General features: G+C 45.6%; 1 protein-coding gene across 2 annotated transcripts in view; it reads right to left on the bottom strand.

Annotated features, from left to right (window-relative positions):
• Positions 1-17,773, bottom strand: part of LOC119163135 (uncharacterized) — a 48,756-nt gene extending 30,983 nt beyond the window's left edge. The window contains exons 1-4 of one of the 2 annotated variants that reach the window (XM_037415076.2): positions 17,575-17,773; positions 7,344-7,576; positions 2,129-2,420; positions 108-243 (exon numbers count right to left, since the gene is read on the bottom strand). In XM_037415076.2, the coding sequence (XP_037270973.2) occupies positions 108-243; positions 2,129-2,420; positions 7,344-7,572 (657 nt within the window). In that variant the 5' untranslated portion in view covers positions 7,573-7,576; positions 17,575-17,773. The remainder of the gene's footprint in view (positions 1-107; positions 244-2,128; positions 2,421-7,343; positions 7,577-17,574) is intronic. The other variant, XM_037415075.2, reaches the window with a different exon arrangement.
• Positions 17,774-24,830: the final 7,057 nt, after the last annotated feature.

Raw genomic sequence — 24,830 nt, 5'->3', positions numbered from 1 at the left:
TCTTTATAATAACGGCACAGCATATCACGCCGTCTTCGTACTAAATACATCCCAGTACAATCACCAAGTAGCCCCTCGAGAGCTTTGCAGCTTATCTAAACCATCACCTGACAAATGATGTCGATGGCAGCTTGCTTGTAAACCAATCGCTTAACTCCTTCGGCACCAGTCTTGAGGGCGTCCAACAGCACATATTTCTCGACTACCGTAATATAATGGTCCAAGCTTACTTCTGTAACGCACCTGCATCCCGAAAAACGGTCGTCACAACACACAAATTGCATGAAACTTCAGCGGCATGTTTTACTGTAACTCTTCAACTAAAGAACCTGCTGCACTCTTGGCAATACCTTATAAGGAGGAAAGAGAGAGATGAAAGGCAGGGAGGGGTAGTGCATACGACTTTGCAGTAAAGTGGAAACGTGGGGGAGTTGGTATTGGATCATGTTTTACTGTAACAGGGCACAGCAAAAAAGATGAGAAGAAACGATGCACACAACAAGTGCCGTCTTCTGCCCGATGACAAGCTGAGGATTAGAAATCGCGCATGAGGCCTCCAGCAGCACCTAACAAGCAGCTGTGTTTCCCTTGCCGTTCTCAGTAGTTTCCATTGTTGCTCCCGTATTAAGCTTCACGTACCGCTCGTAACACTGCCTCTTCGATCGCCCCATCTTTGACCGAGCGATGACATGAAGTGATTCATCAACACGTGATATGTGATGGCGTCATGGCAGCGTCACGCACTGAGTCACAACGTCACGTTGTCTGACGTACGCCGCGTGGGTAATTATACATTTTAACTCAATTACCCTGTTTCGCTCAAAGAACCATTTAGCGAGGCAGTTCATGTTTCCACCTTTGAAGCATTTTAATCGGCCCATTTATTCATAAATTACCAATAAAATTATAGCCAGAAGTGACACAAAAACGAGCGAAGAACACGGGAATTGTCCACTATTCTTTCTTTGTCCTTGTCTCTCCGGTGTGGAGATCCACACTTTACATAAGTTGGACACATCGGGAAAGCGTCAAGTTCACCACGCCTTTCCCTTTCTTACTCTCTTTCCTTCTAGGTAGCGGCGGGCCGCAGAGACATCTGTGGGCTACAGGCTGAAAGTTGCCTAGACATGGCTTCACTGGTTCCTAGAAAGGTACTAGCTGTTGCGTCTTTCTTGAGTTTAAGCTTTTAAGCTTGTGTTCCACGTCATGCCTCGGTGTCATAGATGTCCGCGACAGGTAAAAAAAGTTTGTTTTTATAATCTGTATTATCATGACCAGCACTTTTCTTAGACAAGCACTATTGCCCATTTCATTGGATCGTAATAGAGATTATTCCACCTATTTTACAACACGTTTTGTTAAAGTAATGGCTCCAAGTAATTAGAAACACTTGTGGACAATGACGTATGCCACATCACTGCAGAAGCTAATCTTGCAAACTAGAATGGCATGCTTTACAAAGTTCACTTCTGCCTCACAGTGGCTATTTTTAGTTTCTACCTCTATGCGCTTTCAAAAGAAAGGTGTTGCAGTGTTAATAACAACGAGGTTATAGAATCAACCTCCACAACAATGTAAGCTTAGGTAAAAGAACAGTTAGGCAGTGAGACAACTCACTTTGGTACACTTCTGAGGGCTTTGGAAGCAAATTTCGCAACGAATTTTCGTGCCCACGTAGCTCTGATTTGACAAAGACTAATGAACTGCTTGGCTTAGCGCCTTCAAGAACGCCGTTTTGCCTGGCCTTTTAAGAATTAATACGAAGTGCATGCGAATTTTGTTCTTACGTATACTAACGCATACCATACAACACAAACAGTGACACCTGGTGTCACGCGACATGTGCTTTTCGACGAATTCGGCATATGTGTTGATCAAGTGCAAGACGAAATGTGTACAAGCACCCCCAAATTGCAGAAGCGTGACTTGAAGGGCAAGTTGGTACTGGTACGAGATACTGAGGGGGGACACAGCGCGAAAGCGTGACGAAAAAAAAGAATGACCAGGCAAAATAAGCATTGATGAATTGTGGGGAAATCCATTACACCACAAAATCTATAGGTGAATAAAAAAGGACTTAAGCCATCACATGCACATGAAGACGAAATGGAAGCAGAACCCCCAATACCTGTGCTGTTTCAGCAGCACGTGGATTAGTAGAGAAGCACGAAGCACGTCTTGCATCACCGGCTTCTTTTCGGGCCACTCGTAGCCCTCAAGCACAAGCTCACCCCACATGTACTCCGACAATTCGATGCAGCTCTCGGCGAGAATGCCGTTCCACAGCTCCACATCGGACAAGATCCAGCAGGGCTTCTCGTTGGGCTGCCACGTGCAGGGTCGTTCGAAACAGACATCACTGTGCAAGCTTCCACCGCTGTGGCCATCCGCATCGTCACTCCCAGCCTTCGCCCGTGCCACTGAAAGTGGTGAGTGACGTGCAATTGGTATTTGGGACAGAACGTAACGAGTGCTTTCGCGAACAAGCCGGCTCTTGTGTGTCCATTGATCCACCATTGTGACATTTACAACAATCACTATGTTCATTGCGGTACATACACTCGATGCCTGCCAGCATGAATCTTGAATTTAGGCTCACGCACACGAAAAATGAATAGTCAACCACCCGTTTGTGGCACAAATCCAAAAGGAAATCCGTGCAAATTTCTCAGAAATTGAAGCTTTTTTAGCTGCCAAAAAATTGGTGCTGGTCCGGGGATCAAGACAAATTACTGATTTGCTCGTTTATTCATTTGCATTGCTAATTTTTATTGCTTGTAAGTTCAGACATGGTAAACAAGAACTAAAAAACTTCAGCGAAGCATTAGTGCGGCCCATACACGTAAAGGAGAAGCGACTCAAGCGGGGTTTCCCGTGCCACCCCCACTACAGGCAACTCACAAGACTATACCGTGCGTTCACATTTAGTTCACAAGTAGTGTATACTGTCTTGTATCAAAAACACGTTGACCTTTTTCTTTAAGTATGTAGGCAAAGACTGTAGAATTTTTCATCATCATCTTATAGGCCTGTTTTGTTCATGGCCTGCTGTTTGAAGGCTTCGTTCGAGTCTCAATCATCTAGAGCTTGTCCTTTTTGTGCGAGCTGAGTAAATTGTACTTCAGCAAGCTTCTTAATTTCAAGATTTCATCTGAGTGTCTTTCTCTGCCGGATGTCATTTGGCAGTAATCTTCTTGCTCTTACTGGTGCTCCGGTTGCCTGTTCGACGCATCACTGGACCAGCCGAGGTCTAGTTCTCCGACTTGATGTAAACCGATGCGCAAAACCCCCGCTGGCCGTCAGACCAATCTGTAATCCTCCGATATTTTACTGTTACTCTATTTTACGTTCTATTCCAATGTAGTTTTTTTTTTCTCTTATTTTGGTTTTTATTGTCTAATTGAACCCCACATGTTAGAACTGACAACATGCCAGTACTTGCAGTCAGCGTGTATAAACTACAATCTCTTTGAATCAGTGATATTATCTGCCCGAAAATAAAGGTGAAACATGACACGACGCACTTGGTGCAAATATAGTCAGCACTGGGTAAATGGTCTCACATCTCGAGATTGTAATATAAATCGATTATATTACGCAAAAACTGCATATAATACGCAAGAACGTCTAGATTTATGTGTCCCTAAACGTGGGCTCCATGTACGAACAGCATGTTCAGCCTGATGTGCTGGCGCTTGAGAAAGTCACAAACTACGCCGAAAAAACGTGGTCAGTTCCACATTGCTTCGCCATCCAGCGCTTGTGCTGCAGGTGACTGCGCGGTAAATATTGCTCAGGAGAGACGAACAAACAATGTTGTAATTACAATATTTGCACGGTCAGAGTAATTGGGGTAGAAACAATCAAAATCTTCCACTTCGTCCTCTAGGTTACCGGCACATTACATTAACCTCCGGTGTCGAAGGAACCGACTTGGTGCAGCCGAAGAAAGAGGGTAGTGGAAATGTCCACTATACACGTTTGTTGGTGATGTGCGGTGTACGATAAGGCGTCAGACGGACAACAATAATGATGTCGGTGCGGGGTTGAGTGGATGAGGTCGAAGACAGTTTTAAAGATCATAGTGTTTTTTGGGGACCTTCGACGCAAATATTTCTCGTCCGTCCGTCCGTGCGTCTGTACATTTGCTCTTTGTCCACCCTTAACGGTACCCTAAACAGCACCAAATTGACCAATCTTCGAACGGCCGACCCCATCCGCAGCGCCCACCAATATTGTTCAAGGTTCAGCGTTTATACTTGTGCGATTGTCAATTAAAAATCAATTATTGCGCATATCTGCATGACAACATGACAAATATATGTATGTGTATTTTTACTAGAAAAGGCATACATAAGTAACTTCAAGTATCGTGGCCTTTATAACGCTGCGCTGGCCATGCAACGCTTGCACGTAATGGCAAGTGTTTCCAACGCTTTGCTAAGAAACACGGTGGTGGCACCTACCCGTCGATTTGCGTTCTACAACTTGTCACCTCAGAGACAGGCGCGCACGGCGCGCGCCCCGTTTTCCAGGATAACTGCCAGATAGTGCTCATGTCTCACATATGACGTGACTTGATGTGCTCATTCGCCTCCGCTGCCCGCTCAGGACACTAACGCAGCGCCTCCAGAATACCATTCACCGATTTTTTTGCGCAGAACATCAAATAAACGTTTTATTCACTCTCCCGACTCGACGATAGTTGCGGTGTAATATGCAGATACAGGGCCAATTTTTTCAATTTCATACGTGACGTTGGTCACTTAGTGGCGCACGCGGTATGGTTCTATATACGGGGACAGTAACTTCTCCGAAAGCCCAACACGGCGTGCTAGAGACCACAGGGGGACAAGAGATCCCGAGAGAAAGTGCGCGTTTCGATGACGGCTGCCGTAATGAGATTGTTGCCCCGCTTGTGAGTCAGTCAATCGAACACGCGCACATTGATATGCATGGTCGGTGCGGGCTTTAGATTCTTTAGCGTAATCTGTAGGTGGATACGCCGAAGGAGGCATCGTGTCCACATGCAATGCTGTATTTCGGCCAAATAAAAAAGGCGTATAGCTGGCCTGCTCCTGCAGTGGTGTGTTATAGGCGAAAGTGTAAAAAAAACGCGATGCTGCACCCAACTCTGGTGATCGGCAGACACGTATATTGCCTGCATGTGTAATGGTTCGCTTTGTCCGCTCCGTGCACATGGTAGTTAGCTTATGCTTGGTCGAACAAGACGTTAAATATCATTGATGACCCTCGAAAAAATGTACCTGGCATGGTCCATTAGGAGCTCCCGTGGTGCTCCGTGCTGCAGGATGACGTTAAGGAGCAAGAAGTCTGCAACGTCAGTCATGCAACTGCTGGGAATTTTTGGAGCGAGGCATAGGCAACTGACCAAGCTATTCCAGGCTGGCATGATAAATAGGTTCATATGGGACGTCAAGGGCTCAAAGAAGGCCAGAAGGCGGTAGTGTTGACTTATTCCGGCACGACAAAGGTCGCACGAGGTCAGGTAATGGGGTACCGACCTATACAATGCTGGCCAGTAGAACCGACGGCGCGTACGAGCATGGGTGCGGAAAACATTAACGTCACCCACCGTCAGCCCGTCGTGAAGCTGGGCCAGAACAGATATACGAAGGTTTACCGGTATCGCAAGTAAGAAATCAAAGACCATCAGGTACCAAATCGCAACGAAGAAAGGTGCAGTCACGTAGCACAAAGAGCCGAAGCGAGAAATCAGGAGCTAGGGAGTTGACGCTGTCAGTTATCTTTTAAGAGCCTGCTCACGGCGTTGCTCAGCAGAAATGTTGAAAATGTCATTTATAATGAGCGCAGACAGAATGGTATTATTCACTGAAGGATTTGGTGGGTCTAGAGGATAGCTGGACAGGCAGCCGGCACCTTTATGCAAGCGGCCAGTCTTGTAGCCGACACTGAACATCAACTCTTGAGGTCTTAGTGCCCAACAACCAAGGCGACCAGAGAATTACTTGAGGGAAGACAACCAGCAGAGGGCGTGGTGGACACTTACAATGGTGAAGGTTCTGCCATACAGATATGGGTGAAATTGTCTGACGGGCCAAACAAGAGCGGGGTACTCTCTGCTCTTGAATAAATTCACTCAGCTGTGAAGGGAAGGCTGCTGGCGTACGTAAGCAATGGCGCGATCCTGAACACGTCAGTTTTGATCGAGTACAGCGCCGGTGCCAAGACCACTGGCATCGGTACCAACTTCGGTAAGGTTTAGGTGATTGAAATGAGCCAACACAGGGGGCGACATGAGCAGGATGTCAAGATCAAAAAAAGCGGATGCTTGCTGATGACCCCAAGAGAAAGGAATGTCCTTTTAGAAAGGGCTTGATAGGGACGGTGAAGTGCCTGCGAAATCTTAAACAAAAGGCGAAAATAAGAGCACACGCCAAAAAAAGAACGAGCGAACATCCTTGGAAGAACGTAAAATAGGGAAGTTGGTGCCGGCGAGTATTTTTGCTGGATGGAGTACAGGTACTGGAACAGGGAAGTGGGCTCTCTTTGGTGAAGGCTTTGTGGTAGAGTATCTCCGCAAACATGCCAATTTCATTTGTTCCCGGCAGCGTTTGCGGGGTGCAGCACGTAAGACATTGAGATGCTTCTTGGATTCTGAACCATGCTGCGGCATCGGAAGAACTACTGTTTCACGCCTCTGTGCCAAACACGCTACGTGTTTGTGAAGAGTGGGCCGAAGCTGTCGTTTAGCGTCCCGAAAGATCGTAATAGGCGTGAAGAATGTGAGAACCCGCAAAGAGTGGACAGTTCCCTGGGAGACACCACTGCATGTGCGATCAATCGGTATGTGGGGGTCCGAAAACCACCATATGATTATGAGACGCAGTCAAGTTATCACGCGCTATGTTTGAGGGCTCAGTTATTATCCTTGTGCGCTGATCTGTGTGTTTTTAGCCACAACTCTGCCGTCAAAATGATCTTCACATCAACTTCTACTGACGTGTTGCGCCACAGAAACATCATTGCCGTTGTGAACCTGTCTACGAATCGCACTCGTATTACAATCCATCATGAATCAAAAACTCGTCCTTTTAACCATTTTGCCAAGTTTTTTAGGTTTGCAAGCTTACGTGAAAAAAACACATAACGATGAGATTGATTTGATTGATTGACATGTGTAGTTTAACGTCCTAAAACCACCATATGATTATAAGAGGCGCCGTAGCGGAATCCTCTGCATAATCGCAACCACTGGGTTCTTTAACGTGCACCCAAACCTGAGCACAAGGGCCTACAGCACTTTCGCTTCCTTCCAAAATGCACATAAAGATGACATAATGAGAGTAGGTGCTCCTTACCAGTCTTGCCACGCCGTTTTTTGGAAGCACTGGAGGAAGTAGAAGACAAAGAGGATGGTTTTTGGCTAGGGTTGGGCTTTCTGGCATCCAAAGAACGATGGAATTCTTCGAAGATGGAGGTGACATCACGAATACTCGGCTTGGAGGCTACGCACAGGTTCTGAAGGTGCGATATGTAGGGACGAGTTATGATACTGATGTCTGCACTCTGCGCTGATGGTGACGTCATGCCGCTGAAAAAAAAAGCACATACAGGTCACAGGCCATGAAGCAGATAATATGGACGCAATTGTCAGGTTTTTGCGTAGTTGTGAAATCCAGCCGTCACTCAGCTAAATAAAGAGCGAACTATACAGCAAACGGGTTTTGGCATTATAAAAAGTTTTGAGCTCGTGTCGCAGTGTGATAAGTACTACACAAGACCCCCCCTCAAAAGAAGCTTGTAAGGTGCGTATATGGATAAGATGGTTGTGACCTCATTCAATCTCAGATCCTGCTCGCATTTGATTTATATGCGAGTTTATATGCAGCTGCTAGATTAGTTCAGCACTTCAGGTTTCTTCTGTCTAAAGTGCATTTGGTGTTTTTATATCTAGATGACATCGTAGGTACCCGAATTCGCGTTACCAGCATGTCATCTTGCGACGAAAAGGAAAGCTGCTCACTTCTCATTTCTCTAGCCACCGGCATTCGTTATTAAACTAATTCATTCCCAGAACCTGCTCGCATTTGTTTTATATGTGAGTAGTGATGCATCGTCAGGTGTAAACTACTACTAAAATTGCTCCGTTTTCGAGATACACAGGTGATTTGTGGTGTGGAAGGTTTAACAAGGGTTGTTCGCAATGTGCACTTGCGTTTTTGTAGCCGCGCTGAAATGACGACGCTGGAACCTTTCCCTGAACCCAAGACAATGCAAATACGGCAACAAAACAAGCAGAGGCAGGTACTATTATCAGCCTTGCAGAATACTTGATTGCGCGTTATGTCGAAAGAAAGCTATGAGTTTCGGTGCATCAGACGCAACATTCAACCAAACGTGGCACACAGATGCCGCAGCGGTAACTTTTTGCAGCAGCTAGATTAGTTCAGCCCTTCAGGTTTCTTCAGTCTAGAGTGCGTTTGGTGTTTTTATATCTAGGTGACATCGTAGGTGCCAGAATTCGCGTTACCAGCGTGTCATCTTGTGACGAAAAATGTTCATTGCCACATTTCAATACTGGGACATATGAAATAAATAACGAGGCAATCATGCACAAGCATGACTTTGAACGCATATACGCATGACACGGGGACTAAGTTCACCACCACACCACGCACAGAAAGTGAACCCTATAGCCATTAAACTACAACGAAACCAGTTGTCTCTTGTTATAGTGGACAAACAGACAAAAGTGCAGGCAGACAGACCAAAATTTTCGCCTTTAAGTTCCCCAAGAAAGACTATCGTGTCTAATACGGAGAGAAACGGGCAGCGCGTACTACGCACTGTGCCCGCTTTGCTGGCCTTTAACCCGGTAGCGGCGTTGACCAATCGGCTAGCCATCGACGACGGTGAAGAAGTGGAAAAAAGGCCTTTGAATCACGTGTTCAAACGTGGCAATGCCCGTTCGCGCTTCATAAAACCATCTATAGGGAGTTCTCCAGCTACCAATGGTAATTTCTTGGGCAGCAGAATATTTGAGAAAAAGTGGGTGAACAGTTGGCAACGCGTGTATTTACTTATTGCAAGCGTACTTTACTACCTTCGCGGCATCTCTTTACTATAGCAAGCAGCTAGCAAAGCTTTAAACTTTTGCCGCTTGTAACCTGGAATGCTTTTTTGGCCTTTTTATCCGGGTAACTTCTAAGCCACATACATTGCTAGACCTCTCCTAAACGCCACCGTATACCTTGCAGTGACCCCGGCAGTGCTTAGGAAATTTTAGAGCAACCTTAATACTGTCGATTACTTTCGAATAAGTATTTCGTACTGTACGACCGTGGTAAGAATGGTGGCGTAGCAGATTTTGGTTTACTTTTATTTACTGCGTGCGGTAAGCTTCGAGTGGCACACCAGCCATTGCAATGCATTTGCTCCAACCCGCAGTATTTCCTTTATGGCACTCAGTCGAAGCGTGTGCCACCAGTTTAGCCCTGACCGCACAGACACGGCGGCGGCCGTATGGCACCCAATGAAGTGCAGCAGCGCCCGAGTCTACCGATCGTTTTGAGTTCCTGTTAACTAAAAAAAGGGAAAGGAACCAACCCCCACGTGGGCCCGCTTGCATTTATGTTGCAAGTGTGTGGGCCTGCCGCCGCTCAGAACTCTTCAGAGACGAGGACAGGACACTGAATAACACATCTGTCATTTCAAGACTCAGCGGCGACTGACTGTCGAAGGCCGCGAAGCACGAGCCACAAGCCTGCCCGTGTCCACAGTCATCTACCATCAGTGCGTTCACCGCTGCTGCTTGCATATATAGTATGTAAAAGTTACACACGCCGCTGCCCATAAGCAATCGTGACGTTGCCTTTCACGGTGTGAGAAGGGGAAGAAAGGGGGCAAAGGTTTGTTGCAGCGTTCACCCTACCTACCAAGTCGATTGTAAGCAGCCTTCCCCCCACCTCCAAGGTTATTGAGCGGAGGGTTCGGCCGCCTTCGCATGAGCACGCCTGTGCCTTGCAGATGCCAGAGTTACAAGGACATTGTAATGCCCCATCACTAAGTTCATTTAATGCGTGCGTACTCTCACGAGCTTTACGCAGGGGCCACAGAGATGTGAGCAGCTGAATGAACATCTATTTGGAGGAAGAAAAAGACGTGGCTCTGTTCGGTAGCTGTTTTTGTGCAGTGTTCGATTTGTGCTCTTTTCTTAGAATATTACGCTGACATCCATTTCTCCCGCTGTGCCAACAAGACGTCGAGTGAAGACTTCAAGAGCTCGGCGCCTTACAGGTACAAGGTTTCTTTATCAAATACTTGGCTAGTACGCGACCACTATGGTGGTTGGTAGCCATCGCCACGAGCCTTATGCTCGTCCAAGTTTGTTAACGCACATGAGGGGTACTGCAGGACACAATGAAATACCTCGCCGCCTACAGGCGTGCCCAAACATCAGAAAGCCGGCCCATTTGCTCATTCACAACTGTGAACTGGCTCCAGCGAGTACAGCAGCAATGGAAGATGAGGAAGCGGAGAGCAAGAAGCTTCGCTTAGAAGAGAATCTTTTCGACGATAAAATGTCAACACATTACCTAAGTGATGAAGATGACATGGGCGAAGATGAACCATTTACGTTGGTTGCGTATAAGAAGAAACGAGCAGACGGCATCCCAGTCGTCTTTCATCCAACAGCTGAAGGCGCTAGCTTCTGGAAAGTGTTCTCGAAAACATGTGCCTCTGCATTATTCAGACCAGCTTCTAGAGTACTGAGAGATGCAAGGGTTATACCGGCGCAACGGCAAATGAAATACTACCGCCAGGAAGATGGAGGAGTAACGTCGCGTCCACTTCACTCAGCGATTCTGAATTTTCGAGATGACCGCCCGATTCCAGGAAGCATCTACTAAGGATTCACCAGTCACCCAGTGGAAGAATATTTTGGTCCAGCACTTTGGTGCTATAACTGCCAGCGATTCGGACACATGGCGAAAAGTTGCCGTAACACACGGCGGTGTAAGATCTGCTCAGAAGAACACCACCATAAGAAGTGCAAGTCTGTTCTTCAGCCTAGGTGTGCGAACTGTGCAGGTAAACACGCTGCCTCATATTCAGGCTGCCCGCAAAGTAAAGCTGCTGCAAAAATGCGTCGGCATGAGCTTATCCACGGAAGGAAACCGCGCCCCAATGAACCCTCTCCAAACCTCGATATTGTTCATCTTGTAAGTGATCTACCTTAGTGCACACCGTAACAACAGCCGACAAACACGCCAAGAGAAAGCCAAGAGAACCGCCAAAAGCACACCCGAGAGACCACTAACGAGAAGTACATTCAAGTAACCCAACCTACGCGTCAAAGCTGCGAACGCCCACGTGACCTCAGCCGGAAAGTAGCAGAACCGACAGCGCCAGTGTTCGTCCCGGCTACAACATCGAAACGTCACGTCGTTCTCAACAGTACTCAGAAACTGAACCATTCAATGGGGAACGTGCCTCTGCATCAGTTATGCAATTGCTTCTACCAATGCTTTTCGCAGCACTTAAGGCAATCGTGTCTGCTCTACCGGAAGCAAGCAACCTGCCAGAAGTAAAAGTCCTGCTGCCTCTGGAAGCACTATTGTGTCGACAATCCCGATCAAACCTGCGACAAGTAACATATGAATGAGCGCTATAAAAATGTTTCCATATACCAGTGGAATGCCAATAGCCTTCGAGGGAAGTGTTCTGACTTCCGTATACTCCTTTTGCAATATAACTTTCCAATACTTTGCATCCAAGAGGCAAGAATGAATGATTTCCGCCTCTCCAACTACGTCGAAGTGGTCCTAGCAGAGTGCATTTGTGCGTCAGAAAGGACCTACCTTTTCACCAAGTTCAGTCAAGTGATTCGGACTTCCCGGGATTCGTCACTTGCAAAGTATCCTTTGGTGAGCAGTGCGTAACAGTGATCAATTCTTACCTACAACCGTCAAGCCGCGTTTCGGTGGAAGAGCTAACAAATATCTTCAATATTTCTAGTTCATATACATTTATATGTGGAGACTAATGTGCGCAACATAATCTGGGGTAGTTACCGATGTGATGCACGTGGGAACATTGTCGAGTGTGCCGCAGACAAATGCAATTTGACAATTTTAAATGACGGCTCCCCGACGTTTCTCCGAGGGCATAATTACTCGACTTGCATCGATGTAACTATGCGCTCCCAAGATCTAGTTAATGGTGTGGTGAACAACGGATGTAGAAACACGTGGGAGTGACCATTTCCCCATTCTTATAAATGACCCCTACTTGCGAAATGACGACATCAGACGCCACAGCAAACTGACTAAATGGAAAGCTTTTCGCTACCGCCTAACAAACCAAAATAGTGAATTAACGACAGTTGAAAACATTACTGAATTGCTGCAAGATAATGCGAATAAATGTACAAAGAAAGTCCCGATTTCAAAAGACTAAGCTGCAGTCGATGGAGAACATGAACATCTACGAGCCATCAGACGACGTTCAGAAAGGGCGTATCGACGCAGCGGAAGTTTAGAAGCGTACAAAAATGCACAAAAAATCCACAGTGTAATGCGCAGACGACTAGTAAAACTACGAAAACGACGCTGGCGTGATTGTTGTGACACACTTTCTCCCCACACACCTGTTCAAGGAGTTTGGCTTGTAATTCGAGCATTTAGTGGCCCTGTATCACAGAGCTTCCCATTTCGTGCTCTTGCTGTAGCCTTGAACAAAGCGGAAGTTTTGGTAGCAGATGAATTTTGTCAACTTATCAGTAGGCCCACCGCATCACAATGTGCCTTATTTGATAATTCTGTCGCGTTAGCCAGTCAGAAAATAATGCTTGCTTTTGGGCCCAGCATCCTCAACTTGATCCTGCATTTACGTTAAGGGAGCTGCATTGTGCTATAGCATCATGTCAAAAATTGGCCTCTGAACCGGACGGCATTACGTACAATATGCTAAAGAGCCTTGGGCTACAGGCACTACTATTCTCTTAGATATTTACAATAATCTATGGATGCAAAAAATTATACCAGAGTCTTGGAAGTTTGCTCGCATCATTTCGATCTTAAAGCCGGCAAAGACGCCCTTGAACCTTGAATCCTTCCGCACACTCAGTCTGACAAGCTGCCTAAGTAAGGTAATGGAAAAAATCATTGATGCGCGACTTCAGTGGTGGTGCAACAGAACTGGTGTATTCTCCAACTACTTAAGCGGTTTTAGGAAACAGATGCACAATGAATGCAATACAGGACATAGTAACGTATGTGGAGCATGAACGCGCCTGTGGTAGTTCGACGGCCGCAGTGTTCTTAGACATCAAAAGGGCATTTGACACAGTCAGTCACAATCATGTTCTGCTGAGTATGTTGGAACTCGGACTGTCCGGCAAGTCTTTGCGAAGGGTATCTAAATTTTTATCAGTTCGCAAAATATTCATTCAGACGAGCGAAGGAAAAAGTGCGGAACATGACGTCAGACAGGGAGTGCCACAAGGAAGCGTACTGAGCCCTTTTCTTTTCAACTGTGTTATGGGGGATTGATCTCAAAGACTGCCTTCCAGGTTGAAATACTCCTTATATGCAGATGATGTGAGAATTTGGGCATCTGGCACGGGCATACAGTTAATTCACATTGCATCGCAAGACGGCAAAAATATTGTGAACAACTTTTTAAAAGAAAGAGGAATGATTCTATTGCACGCAAACAGCTGTGTTGCCTTTCACCCGTAAGAAGTTAAAGAACTGCAATCTCAGTTTAGAAGGAGAACCACTAATTATTGTGACACAGCATCGGTTTCTCGGAGTAATACTTGATAGGCAGCAATCATGGGTACCTCACATAAAGAAACTCGAAAACGAGGTGAATACGCTAGTGAATATACTCCGCAGAATTGCTGGGACATCATGGAGCGGATCTGTATCAATCATGCTCGCTGTTCACAATGTTTTAATGCGACAGAAAGTTTCATATTCTGCAACAGTCCTACACGGCCTTCCCGCACTTCAGAGGAGCGACTTCAAAGACTATTAGCTAGAGGACTGCGCGTCTGCATAGGTGTTCTACGAGTGACTTCCAGCAGCCTTGTCATAGCAGAGACTCGACAACCACCCTTTCCAGTCACGAGGACAATCGAAACATGCCGCCATTTGTTTTCAGTTACAGACGCAGCGCAAGGACCACCTATTGGCACTGGAGATTTTACGAAGGAATAAAAGCAATGTTCATAAAGATAAACAGAGTAATGTACATATGTTACCAAGAAATGAATTTTGGAGCTCCTTAACGGACTATCCACAATGGCTGCATGCAATACCAAGCATTGAATTCTCAGTCTATGGCATTATCAGAAAGAGAGACATGTTCATCCAAGCTGCTCAACAAATAGCGCTTTATCAGATACACATGCGGTATCCAGGGTACATGCAGATTTACACAGATGGCTTAAGTATCACACGTCTTCAACATCGGCATTTATTATACGACAGCTCATTATTAAGGAATCGTTTAAATTATGTCGTATGACGTCATCTACTACAGCTGAGCTCTTCGCTATTATGTGTGCTATAAAGTTTATAAACTCGGCAGCAGACGCTAAAAAATGGGTACTTTTCAGTGACTCACAGGCCGCATTCAGATCACTCTCCAGTACAAACACGACAGTTAAAAGTGATAGTATGACATACAAAACGCTAAAAGAGCTCACCAAAGCAAACAAGGCGCAACATGAGATCAAATTACAGTGGATACCTGGTCATTGCAACATTCCTCGAAACACAGCTGCCGATGAAGCAGCACGACAAGCACATCGTATAGACGTTACTGTTTATTTACCAATATCGAAAAATGAATCGCGTAATGTTATAAAGACCACAACTTTCAGAATGGGCAAAACTGCTTGGTATGACCAAAGTACAAAAAGCTGCGATTTATATCACATCGATCCACTTATTCAATTCAAAATTACGCTGGTAATACAAACAAGTATAAAAACTATAATTCAATGATTGAGGCTAGGCACCCCATACACAAAACATTTTTTGCACAGAATTAGCAGAGCTGAAACTCCCAAATGCGAATGCGGATTTATAGATGAAGACGTATGTCACCTTCTCATAGACTGTCTACATCATGACATGCCGAGACGCCGTCTTAAATTCAAACTGTTGGCATTAGACCGCAGACCGTTTAGCATGAAGAAACTTCTGGGCCCGTGGCCAACTGGAGTTTTACAGTCGCACGCTTTAAAAGCATTAACACGTTTTTTACAAGACAGCGGAATTGCTGACAAGTGCTAAGAAATAACGAACTTTAATTTGTATAACGCATGTACTTATGTGCAGTATCATGTGACACCCAACATGTGTGTGTTGTGAAGTGAATGACGTGTCGACTATTACGTACACACGAGCAAATACATCTACATAGGGACCAGACGTGTGCTCTGCTGTTTTGTGCTGCGGGGACCGAATATTAACGAGGTACATTATCCGAGACTTCATTCGTTGACTTTCGAACATTCCTTTGTCATTAGGTTGTGATATGTGCGTACAAGTGTGTCTTTGCATATCTGTGCCTGAGTGTTCTATTTTCCATGCACTGCTTTGTTTCACTTCAGATACGTGTTCAAGTTTCACTCAACCGCTAAGGAATAGCCGGGGCCATAATGGTGCGCCAACATCTCCCTATATATTATATCAATAGAAACATGTATTCATAGCGCATATGGCCCAAAAAGGCCTGTTTGTTTCAAAAAATGTTCACATCCCGGTAAGTATACGCCCTGTGCTCAAGAAAGGCAAGAAGTCTACTCGCGAGCCTTATCTGCCGGCTCACAAATCACTGGCATTGAACAGACGAAAGGGTGGACAAGCTGACGCAGAAAGTAATGACCGGGGCTTCTTACAAGACGGCGAGGATAATCTAACTACAATGGGGAGAAAGTGTTCCTTTTCATATCAAAAGGATGCTACGGCTGCTGCTGTTTGATTTTTCAAGCACAACATTATGTGCCGGCCTGAAAGAAATAGTGGTCGTGGTTTCATAGAATTGAATGCAGATTCGTGCAGTATTAAGACAAAAAGGGCAGTCGACAAGAACGTCAAGATAAAAGGTAGTGAATCAAGAAAAAAAATCAAGGTGGTGGCAATATGTAAGGACTTCAACCTTGATGAACTTGCCTGGTCAGTTGGAGCTAGCAAAAACAACGCCCTGTCGGTTTGCGCTTCCCTTGACCCATTCTCTCGTTATTTTGTTGAGCGAAATAGCCACAGCTATGTAGGATCTAGTGGAACACAGTGGTTCTGCAACAGCAACTCGGTCTTCAGTTGCTTTTACACAAGGAGACTGGCTACAACCTTGCTAATTAGTCTATTGTTAAGCGTCACACAAGCACGTTAAAGCGAATGTTTAAGGCGTGCATCACATTCAAGCACGACCACCACAAATGTAGCAGCGACAGCCTTCCCACTAAAAAAATGTTTGTGCACATGCACCTCTTCCTTGTGAACGTTGATGTGGCACTGCTTTTCCATCAATGATGCAGTATGAATTTCGCAAAATGTCTAAACATGTGCAGTGGATCCACTGTTCTTCATAACTGCTTGGCGTTCTTTAATATATTCACAAAAGTAGACAGATTGGCTTCTACGCCATTCAGTATTTCACACACATTGGACGCAAACGCAAGGGCTGTAGCAGATAGGCACAGAAAAATGACCTAGTTATATGTGCCCTCAATCGTCCACCTACAAATTATGTTAAACTTTATGCAACACGCAGCTTCAATTACGTTACAAGTAATAAAGAGACACCAAATCGGCAAGAACACAGCAATGACTTTCTGCGTATCTGCCTGTTACCTAATTATCTTCCACAATATTTATGCAGAGTAAGTCATCTATTCTACATGCTTCGTAATAAAACAAGCTATTACCGCTGAACAATACCAGATATATATTATTTAATGGACAAGAACTCTGAATAGAGAGCTTAAATTGCTCCGAAGTCGAGTGGCATTCGCCTTCACGCTGAGGGACTTCATGCAAGTTTAGCCAGGTGACCCACTTATAATGACCCCTTCTTCGTTTCTCTTTTTCAGATCTTTAAGGTTGTACTGTGCCAGACCACAGGCACCATTCAATGAAATCAAAATTACCGCCGTGGTCTGAAGCTGTAGGTGATACACAAAGTGATAATAAAATCTGAGCTGGGAAAAAGTGCCACTGCAAACCAGGTATAGGCTTTGTCGTTTCTAAACTTTTTAGTTTACAAAATCCAGCATGTGATATATGTACGCTCTAGTCAATATTTTATAAGCCCATTGGTGGCGGTAGATATCGTTCTAATTCCACAACAAAAATTCCCTCCCCACTGTTACGCCCACCTTGCCTTTTGTCGGTTAGGGTAACGCATTTCGAGCAAAAAGGAGTGCATTACTGCGGTTTCACGTGAGTAAACTCCAATTTTTACTCACCCAAGACGAGAGATATAAAACAAAAAGTACACTTTCCCCTCTCCTGAGATAATACTTCACAATGAAGCGGTAATCTTGGTTGCACCTGAAAATCTTAGGCTTACCTTTAGTAACTAGCGATGAACGGTCCTTTTGTGACGTGGCTCCCTTGAATGTATGGTACAGCGCGCAAGTGGCATGAATTTGAGGACAGCTGAGTTTCGCAGCTTCAACTGTGACACGCTACTCGATGCTCAAAGCGGTGAAATTCATGAATGGACACTGACTGGTTGCACCTATCACGCCCGTGAGCAATAATCTGCATCAGCGACACCTGTAGGCGTCGCTGATGCAGATTCATACCACTGATTCATAGCCGGACGCTCCCACCGCATAATACAGCGCACGAAACGGAAAGGCTGCACATGTTTTCTTATACGTAAATTACAACCGACGAAGGTTATTCGGTGACCAGATGGTCGATAGAAGAACGAACATTACAATGATGAAGTCGATCGCGGCGTAGCATTTTTTCACAAAAAACCTACAAGCAACCTGTCATCATTGTCGGCAGCCATGGTTTTCAACTGTTGACTGGAGTCTCGGGGTGAACTCCCAGCCGCGGCGGCCAGCATTTTCGACAGAGGCGGTTAAAGTGCGCCGTAAATAAGGCAAGGAGGCGTAAATTTCCGTGGCCTTGAACTATGGAGTCTCTCAGAATCATGAAACAAAAGCATTTGTCGTCTCTCTCTCTGTTTTTTTTTTACAATAGAGTTGTATGCACAAAAGCTGCTAGCAACGTTCCGCTGAGGCCACACCGCTTTGCTCTGACCACTTTGTAAAGATTGCGCGAATAGTGAGGTTTATTCTACAACATTCGCAAGCGCCAGTCGATGCCGCATGTAAAAATGTCGATGCAGCTTACCGCAAATCAGTTTATCGATCGCCAACTCCCGGTTCGCGTTCACCAGTGTACAGCGGGCATTTTTTGCTGTAGCTTCTTCTTTCATTGACCGGCCACAAGTTCGACCAAATAAGGAGTTTTATCTCGAATACGCCGACTGCTGCCTTCGCCTGCCACGATACCATGACAATATTGTGGTTTTCGGCCGTTAAACATGAACAATTAATTAGTATTATAAAGAACTTGTGCACAACCAGCGCCAGCTATACGAGCCGCAAGGGCAGTGTGAGTGTGTCACTCCAATATTCGCAGCATGCAAAGTCCTCCATTACCAGAGAAGGCGAGAGTTTACTACAAACTTGGTACTCTATTAAGTTTTTAAGTATTGAAATGGACTTCCTGTTCAACGTATTAGGCCATAGTGTGAAAGACGCGAATTAAGTTGCATTCTTATTCTCAATTCTGGTGTATTTCACTATGTTCCTCAAGCTTTTTCAACTCACGTGCAGTTGTACTGCACTCGGGATCCACTCACCCTTGGCGATAGTCGACGACTAATTTTGACGTCATTGTGTGACAACTTCGGATGCCGTCACGTTCACTCGAGTGGTCCTCGAGTGTTCGTTTAATTGTTTTCAGAGTGTTTTCGCAAAGAAGTATGAGTAATTTATAATGAGTGAATTAGCAAAGTAAGCTAGGCAAGTTGGGGAGTTGGCACGCTTAAATTGAAAAAAAAAGACATGAAGCGTGCGACATCCAGGCTAAGTAACTCATGAACCATGCGTTGACACACAATTGTGTGCCCTATTCTGTTTGCAAACAACATAATGTCACACATGACCACTTCTTCATAAGTTTTACGTCGCCTCTCTCTACTGCACATTCAGATAATGCCATACGCAAACCACGTCACAATTTCTCAGAACATTCATGATTATTTTAGCCTAACCTGTTCGGCTTGAGCATGCAAACACGAACAGCGCAGTTCATCCTCGAACAAGCACGTGGCCACCTGTGATTCGCTGCTTACGTCTAAAAGCAGTCGTGCCTTGCCGCAGATCAGTTGATCGATGGCCGACGCTCTGTTCGCTGCTATCAGTACCAGTGTGCATTGATTTCATTTGATATTCCATTTATTGGCCACAAGATTGGCCAAATAAACAGTTTCATCTTACACACACCAAAATGTTGCCTTCGTCCACGTCAAGACCCCTATATATACTTAGGTCAAAATGTGACAGGATACGAATCCTTTCAATAGTTTTTCCTAGATTTCTCTTATTTATCTGGCACGCACTTTGGGATCTAAATGCATATTTCATTTACGCAAGCAATGAATTCCTAACTTAGTTCTTGGCATGCACCACACTGCACGTTTATTAGAACTAGTTAACACTAACTTTTGAGGGACTCTGTATGTAGAAATAACTTCTGATGAAGGGTGTCTACTTGTGCGCACAGGGCCGTAGTGCATGCACCCACGAATGTCGAACCGAAAGTGCATCTTACATACAAATGGTCACTCAGCTGATTTAGTTGCCGTTCTCACTGCGAGTGTTCCGTTACATGGCTACTTCCTGCGCTGATTTGTCAGTGAGGTTGCGGAACTTGTAGCCCGAGAACACCACGTTAGTGATGTGGCACCAAAGATGAATCACGCGAAACTTGATAGTGACTGGTGACACATGTCCAAGTAGTCGTCTAATGACTTCACTAATAGAGCCTACTATCTCCCCACTGGATTTACACTCTTTTTTTTTAAATTCTTCAAGTGCGAGCGGAATTACAAAAAAAATTGTCACGGGCTTCAAGCGCCTGATCACTCCTTTCGGTCTAGCGAGTGTGCTCTCTCTGAAAAACACATAGGGAGGGGGGAGGGGTTAAAACGGGGCATGCGAATGTCTCGTTTCGTTCATACGTGTCATGGCATTCGGCACAAATTTTCTTTCCTTTTTTTTTTCGTAGGATCGGCTCACCATCAGAGTGATCAATAGCGTGGGCATCTGGCTGCATCCCGCAGTGGCACGGTAACTGTGCATATTGCGAGGCTCAAATCGGCCGACTATCATGGACACGAGGTTTATGTCGTGGTCTATTGGGTTTGTGGCGTGATTTGTTGACATAAGGGAAGCATTTTAGCCGTTTTTAATAATAACATTAAGCTTGAGTTCCCATGGACACTGTGATTCATCGCTCGCGTGTTCTTGGGCGCCTTTGCTACCCATCGGCAGCTTTGTCTGAACACGCTGAAAAAGTGTTACAGGTTGGTTATTCTAGCCACTATGCGAATCGTACACCAGGATATACCGGCTGCTTCAGGCCGCTATATCGTTTGGTTAAGAATGGTAATAGCGCACTAAAAACGAAGACACAAAGAGGGCACACACGCACACATATATCACACCTTTCAACAGTTTTAAATACGAAGCATTTCTTAGCGAACTTCGGCGACATTGAGCGTATCTATCTATCTATTTATCTATCTATCTATCTATATATCTATCTATTTATCTATCTATCTATCTATCTATCTATCTATCTATCTATCTATCTATCTATCTATCTAGCCGCCTACGACTTTTAGCTCTCCTGGGCGTTTCAATAATGGCATAGATATCAACCTTGGTGCGCTGTAACATGACCGTATGAAGAACATACATGACTAGCCATAACATGAAAATGATAACATGTATGTCATGAATATGATGATTTATATTTCATGGTCCTGTAGCTCTTGAGGTGGTTTTGTTTACAAGACATGTTACAAAACTGGTTTGGTGTGACATGATTGCACGGCGAACACAAGCGACAGATCCTAACATGAAAATATTGACATGCGTGTCGTGTAACAACATGACTACCTGCCACGCTCATGATGCGCTCGTGGCCGTTTCGCAAGCGTCACATATACCGAGCTTGGTATTACAGTACGTGAATAGTTGACGAAGGTACGAGACTGGTGCAAGCACGATAATCATGAGAAGCGTGTCACGCAACAACATGACTGCATGCCACTCTCATGATGTGCTGGTGGTCGTTTCGCTAGCTTCACTTGCACCAAATTTGGTGTTACTGAAGGAGAATGAATGAAGAAGATATGATACTGGTGCAAACAAGATAAATATGAGATGCGCGTCATGTAAGAACATGACTACATTATGTGCTCACGGCTGTTACGCTAGCTTCACATGTAACAAACTTGGTATTACGTGACGCGAACGGACAACATAGGTAAATGACACATCCAAATATGATAATCTCGACATGTATGCCATGTAACAACATGACTACATGCCACGCTGATTGCGCGCTCGCGGATGTTTGTTTCCCTTGCTTGACATGTCAAATCTGGTATTGACGCCAATAGATGACGATGGTATGTGACTGGTGCAAACATGATAATCATGAGATGCGTGTTATGTGAGAACATGACCGCAAGCGAAAGTCAAGGCGGCAATACATTTCGACGTGACGCGGTGCGTCTGCTCGCTGGCGTTCATTTCATCGCGTCACACCAGCGTTGCCCCGCCAGGCGCCGGTCCTGCCATATACTCGCAGGCACGCGCCGCGCTGTGTTGCTTTAATGCATGCGCGTTTCAGCGCGTCCGGCGTCCCTCTATCACGACAAGAGGTTGACGTAGTGTTGTCTGGGTACCGTATCAGCGCTAAATGCAGCATGCCGCATTTCGTGCCGGTTGCCGTCAGGCCGCGCCGACGCACGCTGGTCGCGCCTAGCGTCAGGCTATAGAGTGCTCGCGTTGTGCTAACGTAGCGTCGCTGTGCCCAGCTTGCGCGAGCGTCAACGCTACATTGGAGTACATTGGGCCCTTCGTGATACGCCCGTGGTCGTCTTTCTAGCTCAACATATACCAAATTCGGTATTACGTGACGTCAAAGAATGACGAAGTATATGACTGGTGAAAACATGATAATCCTCACACGCGTGTCATGTAACGACGTGACAACATACCACACTCATAGCGTGCTCGTGGCCGTTTCGCTAGCTCCACATATACTAAGTTTGGTTTCACCTGACGCGAACAGATGGCAATGGTAAACGACACACCCAAACATAATATGATACAGGAGTCACGTGCGGCATTATTTGCCTCCACCTCATAACGTTGTGCTGATTTTAAAGCGACATATTTCATTCGTGCTTCGCATATCATTGATTGCCACTATACGTTGGATATGCCAATTTTATATATTGCGATACCCAGGCTAATTATATGGCCATTAAGACAATAAATATGCGTGGTGTTGCGCGGTAGAATATGATAATTACTAGGCATGAAGACGGACACCCAGAAAATCATACTCTTTTATTGTCAACGTGATAGAGGACGTGCTGATGCGCTTGTCACCCATGTTTTCTAGCCCCCCCTCCCCCCCCATCTTTTCGTTTGCATTTCTCTTCGTGATCGCCCCGCCGCAGTGGTCAAGTGGCTAAGGTACTCGGCTGCTGACCCGCAGGTCGCAGGATCAAATCCCACCAGCGGCGGCTGCATTTCCGATGGAGGCGGAGATGGCCAGGCCCGTGTGCTCAGACTTGGGTGCACGTTAAAGAACCCCAGGTGGTCGAAATTTCCGGAGCCCTCCACTACGGCGTACTGATAATCATATGCTGGTTTTTGAACGTTCAACCGCACACATCAATTCTCTTCGTGATATTGCGGTGCGTTCCAACTTATTTGTCGCTGAAAAAAAAGCACACGCACTTTGGCCCACTTCGCAAACTTTTATTGCGAGAGCAATTATATGGACACCCTCGGCTGGGTTTTGCCGTCGGCGTAGCCATCGCTGACCGTATATGTATATATATGTATATATATATATATATATATATATATATATATATATATATATATATATATATATATATATATATATATATATATATATATATATACACTTCGGGAATAGTGCAGTATAGGAAACAAAACAATAAATTAATTGTTTAATCCTAACAGTTCTGGTTGGTGGACGAGCCTTCTTCAGAGGATAGAGGATATAAGAAGAAGGCTGGTCCACCTGCCGAAACTGTTAGGATTCAATAAATATTTTATTGTTTTTGTTTTCTATACTGCACTATTCTCGAAGTTTATAACTTTTATTACGGGAGCCGGAAGAAACTCTGATCATCTATTTCATATATATTGTCACGGGGTCGTGACGTGGCCGAAGACAGGAGACTTCGTGTTGGGATTGAACTGTTTATTTGGGCGAACCTGTGCCCGGTAAACGGAAAGTCCAATTACAGCAGCAGTCTCGCACAGATAGCAGTCTCGGACTGATAGCGGCGAACGGAGCGTCGGCCTTCGATCAACAACTGACAAGCGGCGAAGCGCGTCGGCATTTATACTCTTGCCGTCGAATGTTCTAGCGTTATCGCTGGCGGTGGCGTAGCTTCCAGAACAATCTGTACCGTTCGCGAAGTGGGCGTGATCTTATCGAAATGATCTACTACAGTCCGGAACCTTCTAGAAAACTGCAGGCGCGGTTTGCCCTGAGAATCGTGTGGTGTTTGGGACGATAACAAAAACTTGGGAAATGGAACGTGGCATTGCCCCCCTCTGAAAAAAAGGCATCGTCCCGATGCTTTAACTAAAGATGAAAGTACAATAATAATGCAAAAAAGTACAATGAATAAATTCCGATACAACAATAATACAAAAAACACTGGATCAGTTTGTTAACGCGCATGAAACGGCTTGAGGCGCGCCACATGGACGACTTCAGGTCGCGATCAGCGTCGTTGAGAGTTCGTGATGCCGTCGGGGACAACCTCGTAATCAAGTGGGCCGAGACGTCGAACCACCCTGTACGGTCCGAAGTACCGTCGCAGAAGCTTTTCACTTAGTCCACGTCGGCGTATCGGCGTCCACACCCAAACACGTTCACCAGGCTGGTATTCCACGAAGCGTCGTCGAAGGTTGTAAAGGTGGCTGTCGGTCGTCTGTTGATTCTTGATACGGAGACGCGCAAGTTGTCGGGCTTCTTCGGCGCGTTGAAGGTACTCGCTCACATCGAGGTTTTCTTCGTCGGTGACGTTGGGTAACATGGCATCGAGCGTCGTTGCCGGGCTCCTTCCGTAGACCAATTTGTATGGAGATATCTGCGTCGTCTCCTGCACCGCCGTGTTGTATGCGAAGGTCACATACGGAAGAATGGCGTCCCACGTCTTGTATTCGACATCGACGTACATTGACAGCATGTCGGCGATCGTCTTCTTAAGCCGCTCGGTGAGGCCGGTGGTCTGTGGGTGGTACGCTGTCGTCCGGCGGTGGTTTGTTTGGCTGTATGCCAAGATCGCTTGAGTTAACTCGGCAGTGAATGCCGTTCCTCTGTCGGTGATAAGGACCTCCGGGGCGCCGTGACGTAGGACGATATTTTCGACGAAGAACTTAGCTACCTCGGATGCACTGCCTTTTGGCAGGGCTTTTGTTTCGGCGTAGCGGGTGAGGTAGTCGGTAG

This window comes from Rhipicephalus microplus, chromosome 9 (genome assembly GCF_043290135.1).
Source record: "Rhipicephalus microplus isolate Deutch F79 chromosome 9, USDA_Rmic, whole genome shotgun sequence".
Classification (NCBI taxonomy): Eukaryota; Metazoa; Arthropoda; class Arachnida; order Ixodida; family Ixodidae; genus Rhipicephalus; species Rhipicephalus microplus.
This window is presented reverse-complemented; position numbering and strand designations above follow the sequence as displayed.